This window comes from Lemur catta, chromosome 1 (assembly GCF_020740605.2).
Source record: "Lemur catta isolate mLemCat1 chromosome 1, mLemCat1.pri, whole genome shotgun sequence".
In the NCBI taxonomy this organism is placed as follows: Eukaryota; Metazoa; Chordata; class Mammalia; order Primates; family Lemuridae; genus Lemur; species Lemur catta.
The window spans coordinates 25,398,765-25,412,000 of NC_059128.1; the positions used below are offsets into that span (position 1 = coordinate 25,398,765).

Sequence of the window (13,236 nt, forward strand, 5' to 3'; positions counted from 1 at the left end):
ACTATTAAAATGGTCTGAATGACATGAGACTTGCTCTTAACCTTTTGGTTAATATTCTCCAAGAATCTTTTACTCTTGGAACAGACTCCAATAGTAGAAGATCTGGATTTTGCATCTTTGAATGGGTTAAGAGAAGTTTTTTAACATAAAGCTAAACAAACAAGTGTATTAATTTCCCCTGCTGGAACCATCCTGTGCTTCCTTCAAACTATAACATCCTCCTCCTCCCACTGCTTGAAATGGCAGGCCACTTGGAAATAAATGAGATAGTCTGGCAGGGTAGAATTCAAAGGCTTCCTTGCCACGTCTGATGTAAAAATATAGTAGTATAGTGTTTTACTTTTAAAAATAATATTACATTCAATTAAAAGTTCCAAGTTTTGACCTACACCTAAGCAAGTCAAGATGTTATAAACCGTATCCTGAACTGAAATCTCCACAAAAGAAAGACAGAGCTTCAGAAAGCTAAAACATTATAGACTTCTCACATGATCACTTTCTAGTGCACACGCTGCAAATAACTAAAGAGGTCATCAGCCATATTCCAGAACAGCGTGGACCTTTAAGTGAATTTCCTGCCTACATTTAAAATTATATATGTCAAAATACAATTTAAGAAAAATAGATTTTGTTAAAAAAAAAACATACTGAGACTCAAATGCCATTAACTTTAAAACTTATTTTTTAATCCACATTTGAAATCTAGGAATGTAGAGGTTAACACCGTCTTTATATAAACACAGTTTCTATCAAGAGTCCTCTATATCACACATAGGTTTGATGGGAGCACTCCTTGGAGACACTGTATACTCCAGGGGATAGAAATCAGAGTTCTCACTTTGTACATTTTCAGAAGAATACGAGAAGCAACTTTAGCAAGGGCTGAAGTATTAAATAAACCAAGTAATATTCTGGATTTTAAAAGCAACATTATTCCAAGGCATTGCTAATTTCTGTACCTCATCAGCAAACACTGAAAAGTCAACATAACTCTGTTGGTCGCATATTCGTGAGTGACAGGGTAAAGCAAACATCTCTACAGAGGTGTGATCAAAAGCATTTACATTAGGTACACAGGAACTTTGAACTCACACTATGTAAGCTCTAATCAGCCTAAGCAAAATCCATTGCCTACACAGTCAGATAATTTTTTTCCCATCACTTAGGATAAAATGCAGAAGAACAAATCCAGCAGCCAGTGGCAACCCTCTGCCTCCTCACTCAATAAGTTCTTCTGCCTTAGTTGACAGAAACTCAAATTTTGAGATCTTGTAGCCAAGAAGAGACAATTATGCATATGTTGGGTAGGTTGTACCACATATCTGCTGGAATGTATGAATGCCCTTTCATATGTAATTGATTTTCTTAAAAAGTATACTCCCCTAAAACCACCCACAGAGAGATAAGCGAGTACAAAAGTTTCTTAGCACTTCGTTAAAATTTTCTTTTAACAACATAGTAGAGGGTTCTTTTGGTCTGGGGAAAAATAAAGAGTATCCAAGAGTCTCCTTGAAGATGATTATAGAAACTTTTACCATTAAAGTGTATATGAACAGTAGAAATCTGACCACAGATCTGAATTTAAACCTTCCTTAAGAATTTTAATAAAGAGACACTGTTCAAAGTGGTTGGTCTGTCTCCTACCAGTTCGCTTTCCTCTTCTTCTGCATCTTTCTTTTCTTCCTTTTGTTCTTCAATATTTGCATCAAAATCTTCCATCTCTACCTATACCATGTCAACAACCATTTAAAAAAAAAGATTGAGTTAACATTTAGGAAAATGTCAACACTCTCATTTGAGATCTGGACACAGCAAGACAGCACAGACTCACTGATATACCAAGTAATTTTTAATGTCCTACATTTTGAAATAGAACTGATAAAAGACAGAATGATATTCCTCCCTTAAATTTTCCTGCGATATCCATCTTTATAATTTCCTATAAAGTTAAATGTAATACGCTGTTCTAAATAGATAGTTACCTGTTTTGAATTCCTATGGATTACTAGAATTTCTTTTAAAAACCTTTAACAAGTATTTTCCCAATCAGGTAAAACATATATGTGATTTAAATTTCAAAATATAAGAAAAGGCATAATAAAAAGTAGAATAATAGTAGGTTGGCCCAGAATGGCAGTAATGCAAATGAAAGTGGATGAATTAAAGAAGTATTTATGAGGTAAAACTGACAAAACTTGTTGTAACTGACTATATGGTGGAGGGACAGGGTTCAATACTGATATAAGGGAGAGGAGTCAGGGATAACTCCCAGATTTCTGATTATAGCAATGAAGTTACTGGTGGTTCTAATTATTAATCAGAATACTAGATGAGGAACAGGTCTGGATAAATTACATTTTGGATAGGTTAAGATTGAGGTGTACTTAGATAATACATGTTTTCTTGTAGAGAATCTGGAAAATACCATAAAAAGAAGAATTGTAAAAATCACCTGTTAAGATAATAATATAATTCACTCTAGTCTTTATAATTTAATATTAAGGGTACATAGGTAGCAATCTAAGCTACTAGAAAGATTCAGACTATCGATACAGAATGTGAAAATAAAAACTGAACCTAGGATAGAGCCCTAAAGGGGCTCTTTTAAGGACTGGGTAGCAGGAGAAGCCAGCAAAGGAGACTGAAAAGGGATGGCCAGAGAGGTAAAAGGGAAACTGCAAAGAATGTAGACCCACCAAAGTCAAGAGAAAAATTTATCTTTAAGAAAGTGGGCTGGCCTGGCACAGTGGCTCACGCCTGTAATCCCAGTACTCTGGGAGGCCAAGGTGGAAGGATAGCTTGAACAAGGAGTTCGAGACTAGCCTGAGCAAGAGCAAGATCCCGACTCTACTAAAAATAGAAAAAATTAGCCGAGTATGGTGGTGCATGCCTGTAGTCCCAGCTACTTGGGAGGCTGGAGGCAGGAGGATTGCTTGAGGCCAGGAGTTCGAGGTTACAGTGAGGTGTGATTGCACCACTGCACTGCAGGCTGGGTGACAGAACAAGACCCTGTCTCTTTATAAAACAACAACAACAATAACAAAAAAAACCCAAGAAGGTAGGTAATGATCAACTATGCAACATGTGGCAAAATTAAGCAACAGAAGTGAGAATTGTCCACTGTTACAGAAATCACTGGTGAAAGAGTCACTAGACAATGGTAGGGGCAGAAGCCAGAAGGAAATGGGTTGATGAGTGGCATGGGAGTTAAAAACACAATCACAACATTGAATATAGATAACTCCCACTCACTGGAAGAGGTCAAACATAACAGAAGTACACAGCTGGTTAAATTGGAAAATCTCTACTTTTTCATAACAAAGATTTTCTTCTACCAAATTATTAATTTAGGTAAGAATTATCAATGAGTGAAAATTTGTTAGGGAACAGGATATTAACAGTTTGAAACTATCTCCCTGTAGGTCACTTACTATAAAGAGAAAAAAGCAGAAAAATTTGATAGCTACCACCTTAACCAAGTGATCAGTGTTTAAATCACCAATAATGAGATAAAATGACATTATATGGCACCTGATGTGATGCACTGAGGATACCATTATCACGTAGTATTCCTGCTAACGTTTAACCTAATCCTAACATATGGAAACAAACAGCCAACCCAAATCAAGGGGCATTCTACAAAACAACCGACCTATACTCTTCAAAAATTCTTTGTCTTTCATGACAATAAAAAGGCTGAAAAACTGTTTTTATATTAAAAGATTGGATCCTGGATTTTAAAAAGTTGCTACAAAGCACATTACAAGGTCAACTGGTAAATCTGAATATAAACTGTATATGATACTATTAAAGACGTTTAATTCAGGAAATTCATATAACTTAATATAGCATTTTATCTATGTTAAATTTCCTAAATTTAATAATTAACTGGTTTTGTAAGAGAATGTCCTTGTTCTTAGGAGATACCTATTAAAGTATAAAGGGTGAAGGGTTATGAGGCCCGCAACTTAACTCTCAAATGGTTCCACAATAACAGTGACAAATTAATAATAATAATAATAATTATATATCCATATAGAGAAAAATGGTGAATCTTGATGAAAGGTATACAGGTATTTTTATACCTATTCGTGCAACTTTTCTGTAGGTTTAAAATTTTTCAAAAAAGTCAGGCATAGTGGCTCAGGCCTGTAACCCCAGCACTGTGGGACGCTAAGGGAGGGGAATTGTTTAAGGCCAGGAGTTCTAGACCAGCCTGGGCAACCAAGCAAGACTCCACCAAAAACAACAAAAAAAATTTCAAAGTAAAAAGGTGAAAAAATGTCACTTTGCACTGCATTCAAAGAAAAGGACACTCACCTCTTCAATAGCAGCATCTTGAAGCAAAGAACGAATGTCTAGGCGCATCATGTGACGGGGTGCGGTTTCCCAGTGATCAGCCATCTATTGAGACATTCAGAAGGTCAAGTTATCTCTGGAAACCACTCAAAGACCAAGTAAGCATCCAAGATAAATTTAATTAATACTGTGAAGACTAACAGACCAGTTCCAGGGAGAGCTAGGCCACCCCTTTTACTTCTATACAAAGGAAAAGAATATTTACTAAAGCAGATAGAAGAGATATTATGAAAGAAAATGGGATAAACAAGAGCTTCCAAACAACAGTGCTGATACGGACAAATAAAGTTCAGATTACAGTCATGCATCACTTAACAATGGGGATATGTTCTGAGAAATGTGCTGTTAGATTATTTTGTCATTGACTGTACTTACACAAATCTAGGTGATATAGCCTACTACATACCTTGCACAGCACATTACTGTACTGAATACTGTAGGCAATTATAACACAATGGTAAGTATTTGTGTATTCTAAACATCTAAACATAGAAAAGATACAGTAAACATACAGTATTATGTTATAATGTTATGAGATCACCGTCTGATATGTAGTCCTTTGTTGACTGAAACATCTATTCTATGTTTCTGAAAATCACCTTATTTATTTCTTTAAGCTTTCTTCCATGAATATTTCTCTTGCCACAAGTCTGGTTATCTGCACTCATTTCAGCCAAATATACCTAAGCAAGAATAAATAATGATTAGGCAAAGAAATATAATGTTTACATGACAAAACAAAGTACTTTGAAGTTCTTTTAAATCTATACCTCAAATCCCTTGGTTTTTGCTGCACTCCAAAACTGGTCAAAATGTCTAACTCTGTCATTGATGGCATCCAGAATGATGAAGGGGAAAAAGCCATCATCCAGAGTCTTTTTGAAAGTTTTGAACATGCTGGTGCGGTAAGTCTCCTCCATCTCAGCTTCATATTCATATTCCATTACCTAAGATCCCCCAAAAGAGATCTGGAATTAGCAAAAGCAAAGAATCATCCTAAACCTTTTTCCTGGTTAGCATCTGGATACAGATGACTTTGTACCCTTTCCTACACATCTGAGTACTAGAGTTTATGTTCAGAAAAGAGAGAAGTCTTTATCTTCAAAAAAGCCACATCTCTCTCTAAACATGTTTTCCTTTAAATACTATTAATGAACCAGAATGTAATCTGAGAAGAATATCATACCTTCTTTTTCACTTTCTTTCCAGAATCTGGATCTTTTTCTTCTTTTTCCACTTCAGTGATGAAGTAATCATCCAGGCTTAGAACTCTGGGTGCAGGTCCTCCAAATTCTACCTCCTTATCCTAAGAATCATACCATCAAAAAGGTTAAAAAGAATTTATGGAATAAATTAGTGAATTTTCACAACAAAGTTCCCTCTTATGGCTAAATAATATGCAATCTTCTGGTGGTTTCAAATCAAGCAGAGGCAAAAATGTTTGCCTAAGTAGATCAAAAATGTATATAGTACAACATCTACAACATGGGCCAACTATAATGGACTGAATGGAAGATATTAATACTTCTATCGATATCATGCTGCTTTCTAAGAAGGCAAGTGGCTAACAAAAGCAACTGGTCTTTCGGCCTTCCCATACTCACTCGAATAAGTTTTGCAACATGTGTCTTCCCGCTGCCAGGCAATCCTCTCATTATAACAACAATCTGAAAAACAATGGAAAAAAAATTACTCAGAGACTTTTTGCAATGAGACCCTATTATCTGACCATAATGGAATGGAATTACAATAGCAGTAAAAAATTTGGGAAATTCACAAATATGTGAAAATCAAACAACATACTTCTAAACAACCACTAACTCAAAGAAGAAATCAAGAGAGAAATCAGAAAATACTCTGAGATGAATGAAAATGAATACACACCATACCAAAGCTTATGGGATGCAGCTAAAGCAGTGCTAAAAAGGAAATTGATAACTATAAATGTCTATAGTAGAAAAGAAGAAAGATTTCAAATCAATAACCTAAACTTCCACTTTAATACAGTGGAAAAGGCTGGGCGCAGTGGCTCACGCCTGTAATCCTAGCACTCTGGGAGGCCGAGGCGGGTGGATTGTTTGAGCTCAGGAGTTCGAGACCAGCCTGAGCAAAAGCGAGACCCCGTCTCTACTAAGAATAGAAAAAATTATATGGACACCTAAAAATATATATAGAAAAAAAATTTAGCCAGGTATGGTGGCGCATGCCTGTAGTCCCAGCTACTTGGGAGGCTAAGGCAGGAGGACTGCTTGAGCCCAGGAGTTTGAGGTTGCTGTGAGCTAGGCTGACACCACGGCACTCTAGCCCGGGCAACAGAGTGAGATTCTGTCTCAAAAAAAAAAAAAAAAAAAATACAGTAGAAAAGAGCAAACTAAAAGAAACAGAAAGAAAGAAACAATAAAGATTAGAGCAGAAGTTAATAAAATAGAGAATAGAAAAAAAAATAGAGAAAAAATAAAACCAAAAGCTAGTTCTTTGAAAAGATCAACAAAACTGACCAACTTATAGCTAGACTGCCTAAGAAGAAAGAGAGAAGATTCAAATTACTAGAATCAGAAATGAAAGAGGGGACATTACTAACAACCTTACAGAAATAAGAACGGATTATAAAGAAATACTATGAACAACTGTATATCAACAAATTAGACAACTTAGATAAAATAGACAAATTCCTAGAAAGATACAGACTACCAAAACTGACTCAAGAAGACACAGACCTGTGACACGTAAGAGACTAAATTAGTAAGTTTAAAAAACTACCCAGAAAGGAGAGTCCAGGTCCAGATGGCTACCAAACATTTAAAATTAATACCAACTCTTCACAAAATTTTCAAATAAATAGAATAGGAAGGAACTATTCCTAACTTATTTTATGAGGCCAGCAACATCCTGACACTAAAACCAGACAAAGATGACAACACAAGAAAACTACAATATCTCTTATGAATATGGATGCAAAAATTCTCAACAAAATACTAGCAATTTTTTTTTTTTTTTGAAACAGAGTCCCACTTCTGTCACCCGGGCTAGAGTGCCATGGCGTCAGCCTAGCTCACAGCAACCTCAAACTCCTGGGCTCAAGCAATCCTCCTGCCTCAGCCTCCCGAGTAGCTGGGACTACAGGCATGCGCCACCATGCCCAGCTAATTTTTTCTATATATTTTTAGTTGTGCAGCTAATTTCTTTTCTATTTTTAGTAGAGATGGGTCTCGCTCTTGCTCAGGCTGGTCTCGAACTCCTGAGCTCAAATAATCCACCCGTCTCAGCCTCCCAGAGTGCTAGGATTATAGGCGTGAGCCACCATGCCTGGCCTAATATTAGCAAATTGAATCCAGCAACATATAAAATTATATACCATGACCCAGAGGGATTTATCCAAGGAATTTAACATATGAAAACCAATTAATGTAATAAATCATATCAACAGACTAAAAAATAAAACTCACCTGATCATATCAATTGATACAGAAAAAGCATTAAACAAATCCAATATCTTTTCGTGATAAAAACATTCAACAAACTAGGAATAGAAAGGAACTTCCTCAACCTGATAAAGTGCATCCACGAAAAATCCAAAGCTAACATCATTCTTATGGTGAAAGACTGTCTGTTTTCCCTTTAAGATCAGGAAAAGGATAAGGATGTCCATTCTTGCCACATATATTCAACACTGTACTAGAGAGTCTAGCCAGGGCAAATAGGCGAGAAAAAGTATTAAAAGACATATGGCTTAGAAAGAAAGAAGTAAAACTGTATTTGCAGATGACATTGATCTTATATGTAGAAAATCCTAAGAGCCCGCTAAAAATATATTGGAACTAATAAATGAGTTTAGTGATGATGCAGGATACAAGATAAATACACAAAAATTAATAGCATTTCTATGTTCTTGCAATGAACAATTCAAAAATGAAATAATTAAACCAACTATATCAATAATAGCATTAAATATGAATGAATTAAGCAATCCAATCAAAAGGTAGAGATTGTCAGACTGCATTTAAAAATATGATCCAAGTATACAATGTCTACAGGAGACACAGTTTACACTCAAAGACACAAACAGATTGAAAGTAAAGAGATGGTAAAAGATGTATCATGCAAACAGCAACCACAGGAAAGCTGGAGTAGCTATACATTAATAGTAGGCAAAAAGACCTTAAAACAATGACCTATTAATTCTACATACATGGAATCAAAATATCTTGCTGAAATCTCCAGTAATAGCTTATTAATGGAGTCTAATTATTCTGTAATGTAAGACAAATTTAAAAGAATGTATACATTTGGAGGTAACTAGGAAATTAAGCCTAAGCTAATCAAGTCTTCTAATTCTCCTTTTTATTCCACATACTATAAAACCAAATCCACTTTTCCTCTTTAAAATGCAATTAATTGAGCTCTCATGAATTATTATTATTATTATTTTTTTTTGAGACAGAGTCTCACTCTGTTGCCCAGACTAGAGTGCCGTGGCGTCAGCCTAACTCACAGCAACCTCAAAGTCCTCGGCTCAAGCAATCCTTCTGCCTCAGCCTCTCAAGTAGCTGGGACTACAGGCATGTGCCACCATGCTCGGCTAATTTTTTCTATATAGTTTTAGTTGTCCAGCTAATTTCTTTCTATTTTTAGTAGAGACAGGGTCTCGCTCTTGCTCAGGCTGGTCTCGAACTCCTGAGCTCAAATGATCCACCTGCCTCGGCTTCCCAGAATGCTAGGATTACAGGCGTGAGCCACTGCACCCGGCCTCATGAATTATTTTTTAAAGGTTTCAACATTTTTGTTGCCAAGAAATTTAGCTCTAACTTCTTAAAGATTCTATAATTCAGGCAGCTTATATTATAAGGTGATTCACAGATGGCAAAATGACTTGAATCTGATATTATTACTATGTTGCAGAAAAGTAGAGAAATTCTGTTCAGGATATTAAAACGATCTCTTATCATCTTCTGATTTGCAAGAAAACTAGTCAACTTCACAGGACTCACTCTCTCAGGTCTGCTCTCCCGGCCTGGTGGTTTCAAAATATCATCTACATTTTTTGATTCAGGCTTCTTCTCAACCCGTGGAGCTGGAGGGGGCTGGTGGCTTAGTGAAGGAGCTGGCAGGGGCATCCGTTCCTCTGGATAAGTTCTTCGTTCTCCTAGGATTCCAGCAGTTGAACAAAATCATTATTTATACATTTTTATTTTGAAAGTTTTATATTTATACACTTTACATTTTGAAACTTAATTCTCCCCACACATCCTAAGGCAATATAATTCCAACCAAGTCTAATTTGAGAGCCATTCTTAACCTTAATTACAGAATGTTTAAAGTACTGTAAATCTACTAAAATAAAAAAAAATGAAAAGATTAAGGTATGATTTCAGGCAAACAGAATGTTCTGTAAAATACTGAATTCACCGTTGTTTCCATTAAATGTAGGAAAGAAGTTAAACAACAGGACACAGAAGAAGAAGAATAAATACTTTGCTGGATAGTCCCAAGTTCTGTAACTTCTGCTTTACAGTTTAAAGAACAGGGCTGGGCCCAGTGGCTCATGCCTATAATCTAGCACTTTGGGAGGCCGAGGTGGGAGGATCACTTGAGGTCAGGAGTTTGAGACCAGCCTGAGCAAGAGCAAGATCCTGTCTCTACTAAAAAATAAAACAGAAAAAATTAGCCGGGTGACTAAAAATAGAAAAAATTAGCCAGGCATGGTGGTGCATGCCTGTAGTCCTAGCTATTCGGGAGGCTGAGGCAGGAGGATCACTTGAACCCAGGAGTTTGAGGTTGCTGTGAGCTAGGCTAACGCCATGGCACTCTAGCCTTGGCAATACAGCAAGACTCTGTCTCAAAACAAAAAAAAAAGGAGCAAGAGTCACCAGCTTCAGAAAGCATGTTCCTATAAATGGGTATGAGTTTCTAGTTTAAGTGTAATTCATAGCAGTGAAAAACTAAAAGTAACCTAAATATCCAACAATAAGCATTTTATATTTTATCCACTCAATGGAATGTCACAAAACCATTAATAGGTTTACATATGCAAAAATGTGTATGGTGCAATATCAATCAGAATAAGCACAATAAAGAAATTGCATTATATTATTACTTTGTATTTATACTTTGATTACAACTCCAAAAATATATGAAGAGAGAGTGAAAGGAAATATACAAAATTATAATAGTTGTAGTATGGTGGGTGGTGAGAGATTATAAGTAACCTGTTTCTATTTTCCAAAATTTCTTTAATATAAAAAATGTTCTATTTCATTAATCATATCGGTATTTTTGATAATGCTGCTATCTCTGAGAAATCTGCAAATACTTTTTACTCTGAAACCTTAAATCCATAGCTATAATGGAAAGCATCTCCCACGGTTTACATTCTCAACATCCTTATAGTTATTAATAAGGCATCACTCTACCTCCAAACATGGATGGCCCTTCGTAGGCTGGTCGGTCAGACTTCCGGTCATAAGATGGCCTATCAAACCCCCCTCTTCTGGAAGAGGAATGGTCTTTTTTGTCTCTATATGACTGAGCCCTAGAAGGTGGTAAATAAAAAATATTTGGAGGTCTCTGCTTTATAATGCAACACCACTATCTATCCAAGTTTCTCTATGGGCAGTTAACTCCACATAGCCAATATTTACAATTGATTTTGTATTTTCATTGTGATACATCTTACATACACACATTTAAAAAGCTCACGAACTGCAAAAATAAATTACTTGCCCTACTAATTGAGTAATGACTGTACCTTTATTGACAATACCATTTCCATTCCTTTCTGGCTACCTCTATCTCTAGTGACCCAAGCACCTACTTTCCTGAAAACTGGTCCAGAATTGCTCTTCCCTCTCCAAATTATGCACACGCAGCATGAGAAGAGCATGTCATTTACTAAATTTCCCTTAGATACACTTTTACTAAACTTAAGTTTATTGGTAATTTGCACACCTAGCAAAGATATTTTTCACAGCCTACCTATCATCTCGGGGTCGGCGTTCTCTGTCAAATCGATCTCGGTCATAGTCAATAACACCACGATCCCGGTCTCGATCCCTGTGTGTCTCACGATCCCTTTTAAAATCTCGATGATCTGCTATAATATTACTTTGACGATCAAAATAAGGCTCACGGTCTCGGTCTCTATCATAGCGATCACGTTGGCCTGCATGCTCTACAAAAACAATCAGTATAAAATAAAAACTATATCCCTTTTTCAAAAACAAGAGCAGAAAAGTATAAATCTAACTTTAGAACTAGTGTAAACTGCTGCCCTAAATTCAACTGAAGAATCTTCTAGCTGTATTAAAGGAAGGCCCAGATAATCTCACCAAAAGGAAAATCATGTGATAATTAGGCCCTAAAATGTTTAAAAATACTGATCTCTCTGGGAATCCTACCTGTCTCAAAAGTTGATCTTTCAGGTAGTGGGTCTGGGCGGAGAGTTATTCTTTCTCCATAGGGTATCTGTTCAACTTTATTAGTGGCTATATCTGGTAAACAAAACCAGGGATAAAACACTGTAACAGTAAAACTGAAGAAAGCCAAAACTGAAGCTAACAATTCCTACAGAATCTCAAACACAAGTTCACCACCATTACTCACCTCGGCCATGGCCATAATCAACAGTCTGCTGTACTGGTGGTGGTTTGGACATTGGTGGCAAACCCATAGGCAACGGGCCAGGAGGGGGAATAGAAGAGTGAACAGGTGGGGGTGGTAATACTGGAACAGATGGAATTACTGCAGTTTCTGACTTAAATTCTGAATTCAGTCCTTGTTCATCATTTGTATCCCAGAGACCATAGAAAGAATCTTCATCCCAGCGTTCCTGTTCCACAGCTGAAGATTGTGGCTTTATCACCGGAGGAGGAGGAGGTGGAGGAGGAGGAGGTGGAGGTGGTGGTATTGGGACAGGTGGCCTGGTCACAGGAACAGATGATCTTGGCAGTGGAGCAGAGGGTCTCATAATTGAACCTGGTGGTTTACCCATGGGAGGGGGTGGTCTATAGGACCCTAGAGGCTAGAGAACAGAATAAATGGCTTAGTGGATGAGCATAACACCATGTTTTCACAGATCAGTGGAAGTTAAAATCTGGTTCTTGATTCATTAAAAAAAATAAATTGGACTCATTCAAAATTCAAAACTTCATGCTTTAAAAGATACCATCAGAAAAATGAAGACAAGCCACAGAGAGAAGGAAATATATGCAAATCTTATATCTGATAAAGGACTTGAATTCAGAATACACAAAACTCATAACTCAATATTAAGATAAATAATCAAAATATATATATCAGAAAAAGATCTGAATAGATATTTATCCAAAGAAGATATATAAATAGCCAATAAGCACAAGAAAAGATGCTCGACATCATTAGTCATTAGGGAAATGAAGTTGCAGTGAGTTATGATGATGCCACTGCACTCTAGCCTGGACGACAGAATGATACTTTGTCTCAAAAAACAAAAAAAAAACCCAAAAAACTAAAATACTATGTTAAAACTATTAAATATACCAAAAATATTAAGTAGCTAATGCTTGCAAGGCTATAGTATAGATACAACTATTTGAGAGAGTTGTTTGATTATATTACAGAAATCATTTAAAATTTTTTTTTTTTGGAGACAAGGTCTTGCTCCATTGCCCAGGCTATGGTAGAGTGGCATCATCATAGCCCACTGCAATCTCAAACTCCTGAGCTCAAGCAATCCTCCTGCCTCAGCTTCCTGAGTAGCTGGGACTACAAGCACGTGTCACCACACAACGGCTAATTTTTTAATTTTTTATACAGATGGGATCTTGTTATGTTGCCCAGGCTAGTCTCGAACTCCTGACCTCAAGCAATCCTCCTGTCTCGGAACCCCAAAGTGCTGGGATT

General features: G+C 36.6%; 1 protein-coding gene across 4 annotated transcripts in view; it reads right to left on the minus strand.

Moving 5' to 3' along the window:
- YLPM1 (YLP motif containing 1) overlaps positions 1 to 13,236 on the minus strand; it is a 59,501-nt gene that overhangs the window by 13,368 nt on the left and 32,897 nt on the right. For 3 of the 4 annotated variants that reach the window (XM_045563843.1, XM_045563865.1, XM_045563857.1), the window contains exons 7-17: positions 11,959 to 12,376; positions 11,754 to 11,846; positions 11,332 to 11,527; positions 10,770 to 10,888; positions 9,348 to 9,502; positions 5,964 to 6,026; positions 5,546 to 5,665; positions 5,130 to 5,306; positions 4,959 to 5,042; positions 4,321 to 4,404; positions 1,645 to 1,725 (exon numbers count right to left, since the gene is read on the minus strand). In XM_045563843.1, coding sequence (XP_045419799.1) covers positions 1,645 to 1,725; positions 4,321 to 4,404; positions 4,959 to 5,042; positions 5,130 to 5,306; positions 5,546 to 5,665; positions 5,964 to 6,026; positions 9,348 to 9,502; positions 10,770 to 10,888; positions 11,332 to 11,527; positions 11,754 to 11,846; positions 11,959 to 12,376 — 1,590 coding nt within the window. The remainder of the gene's footprint in view (positions 1 to 1,644; positions 1,726 to 4,320; positions 4,405 to 4,958; positions 5,043 to 5,129; positions 5,307 to 5,545; positions 5,666 to 5,963; positions 6,027 to 9,347; positions 9,503 to 10,769; positions 10,889 to 11,331; positions 11,528 to 11,753; positions 11,847 to 11,958; positions 12,377 to 13,236) is intronic. The other variant, XM_045563850.1, reaches the window with a different exon arrangement.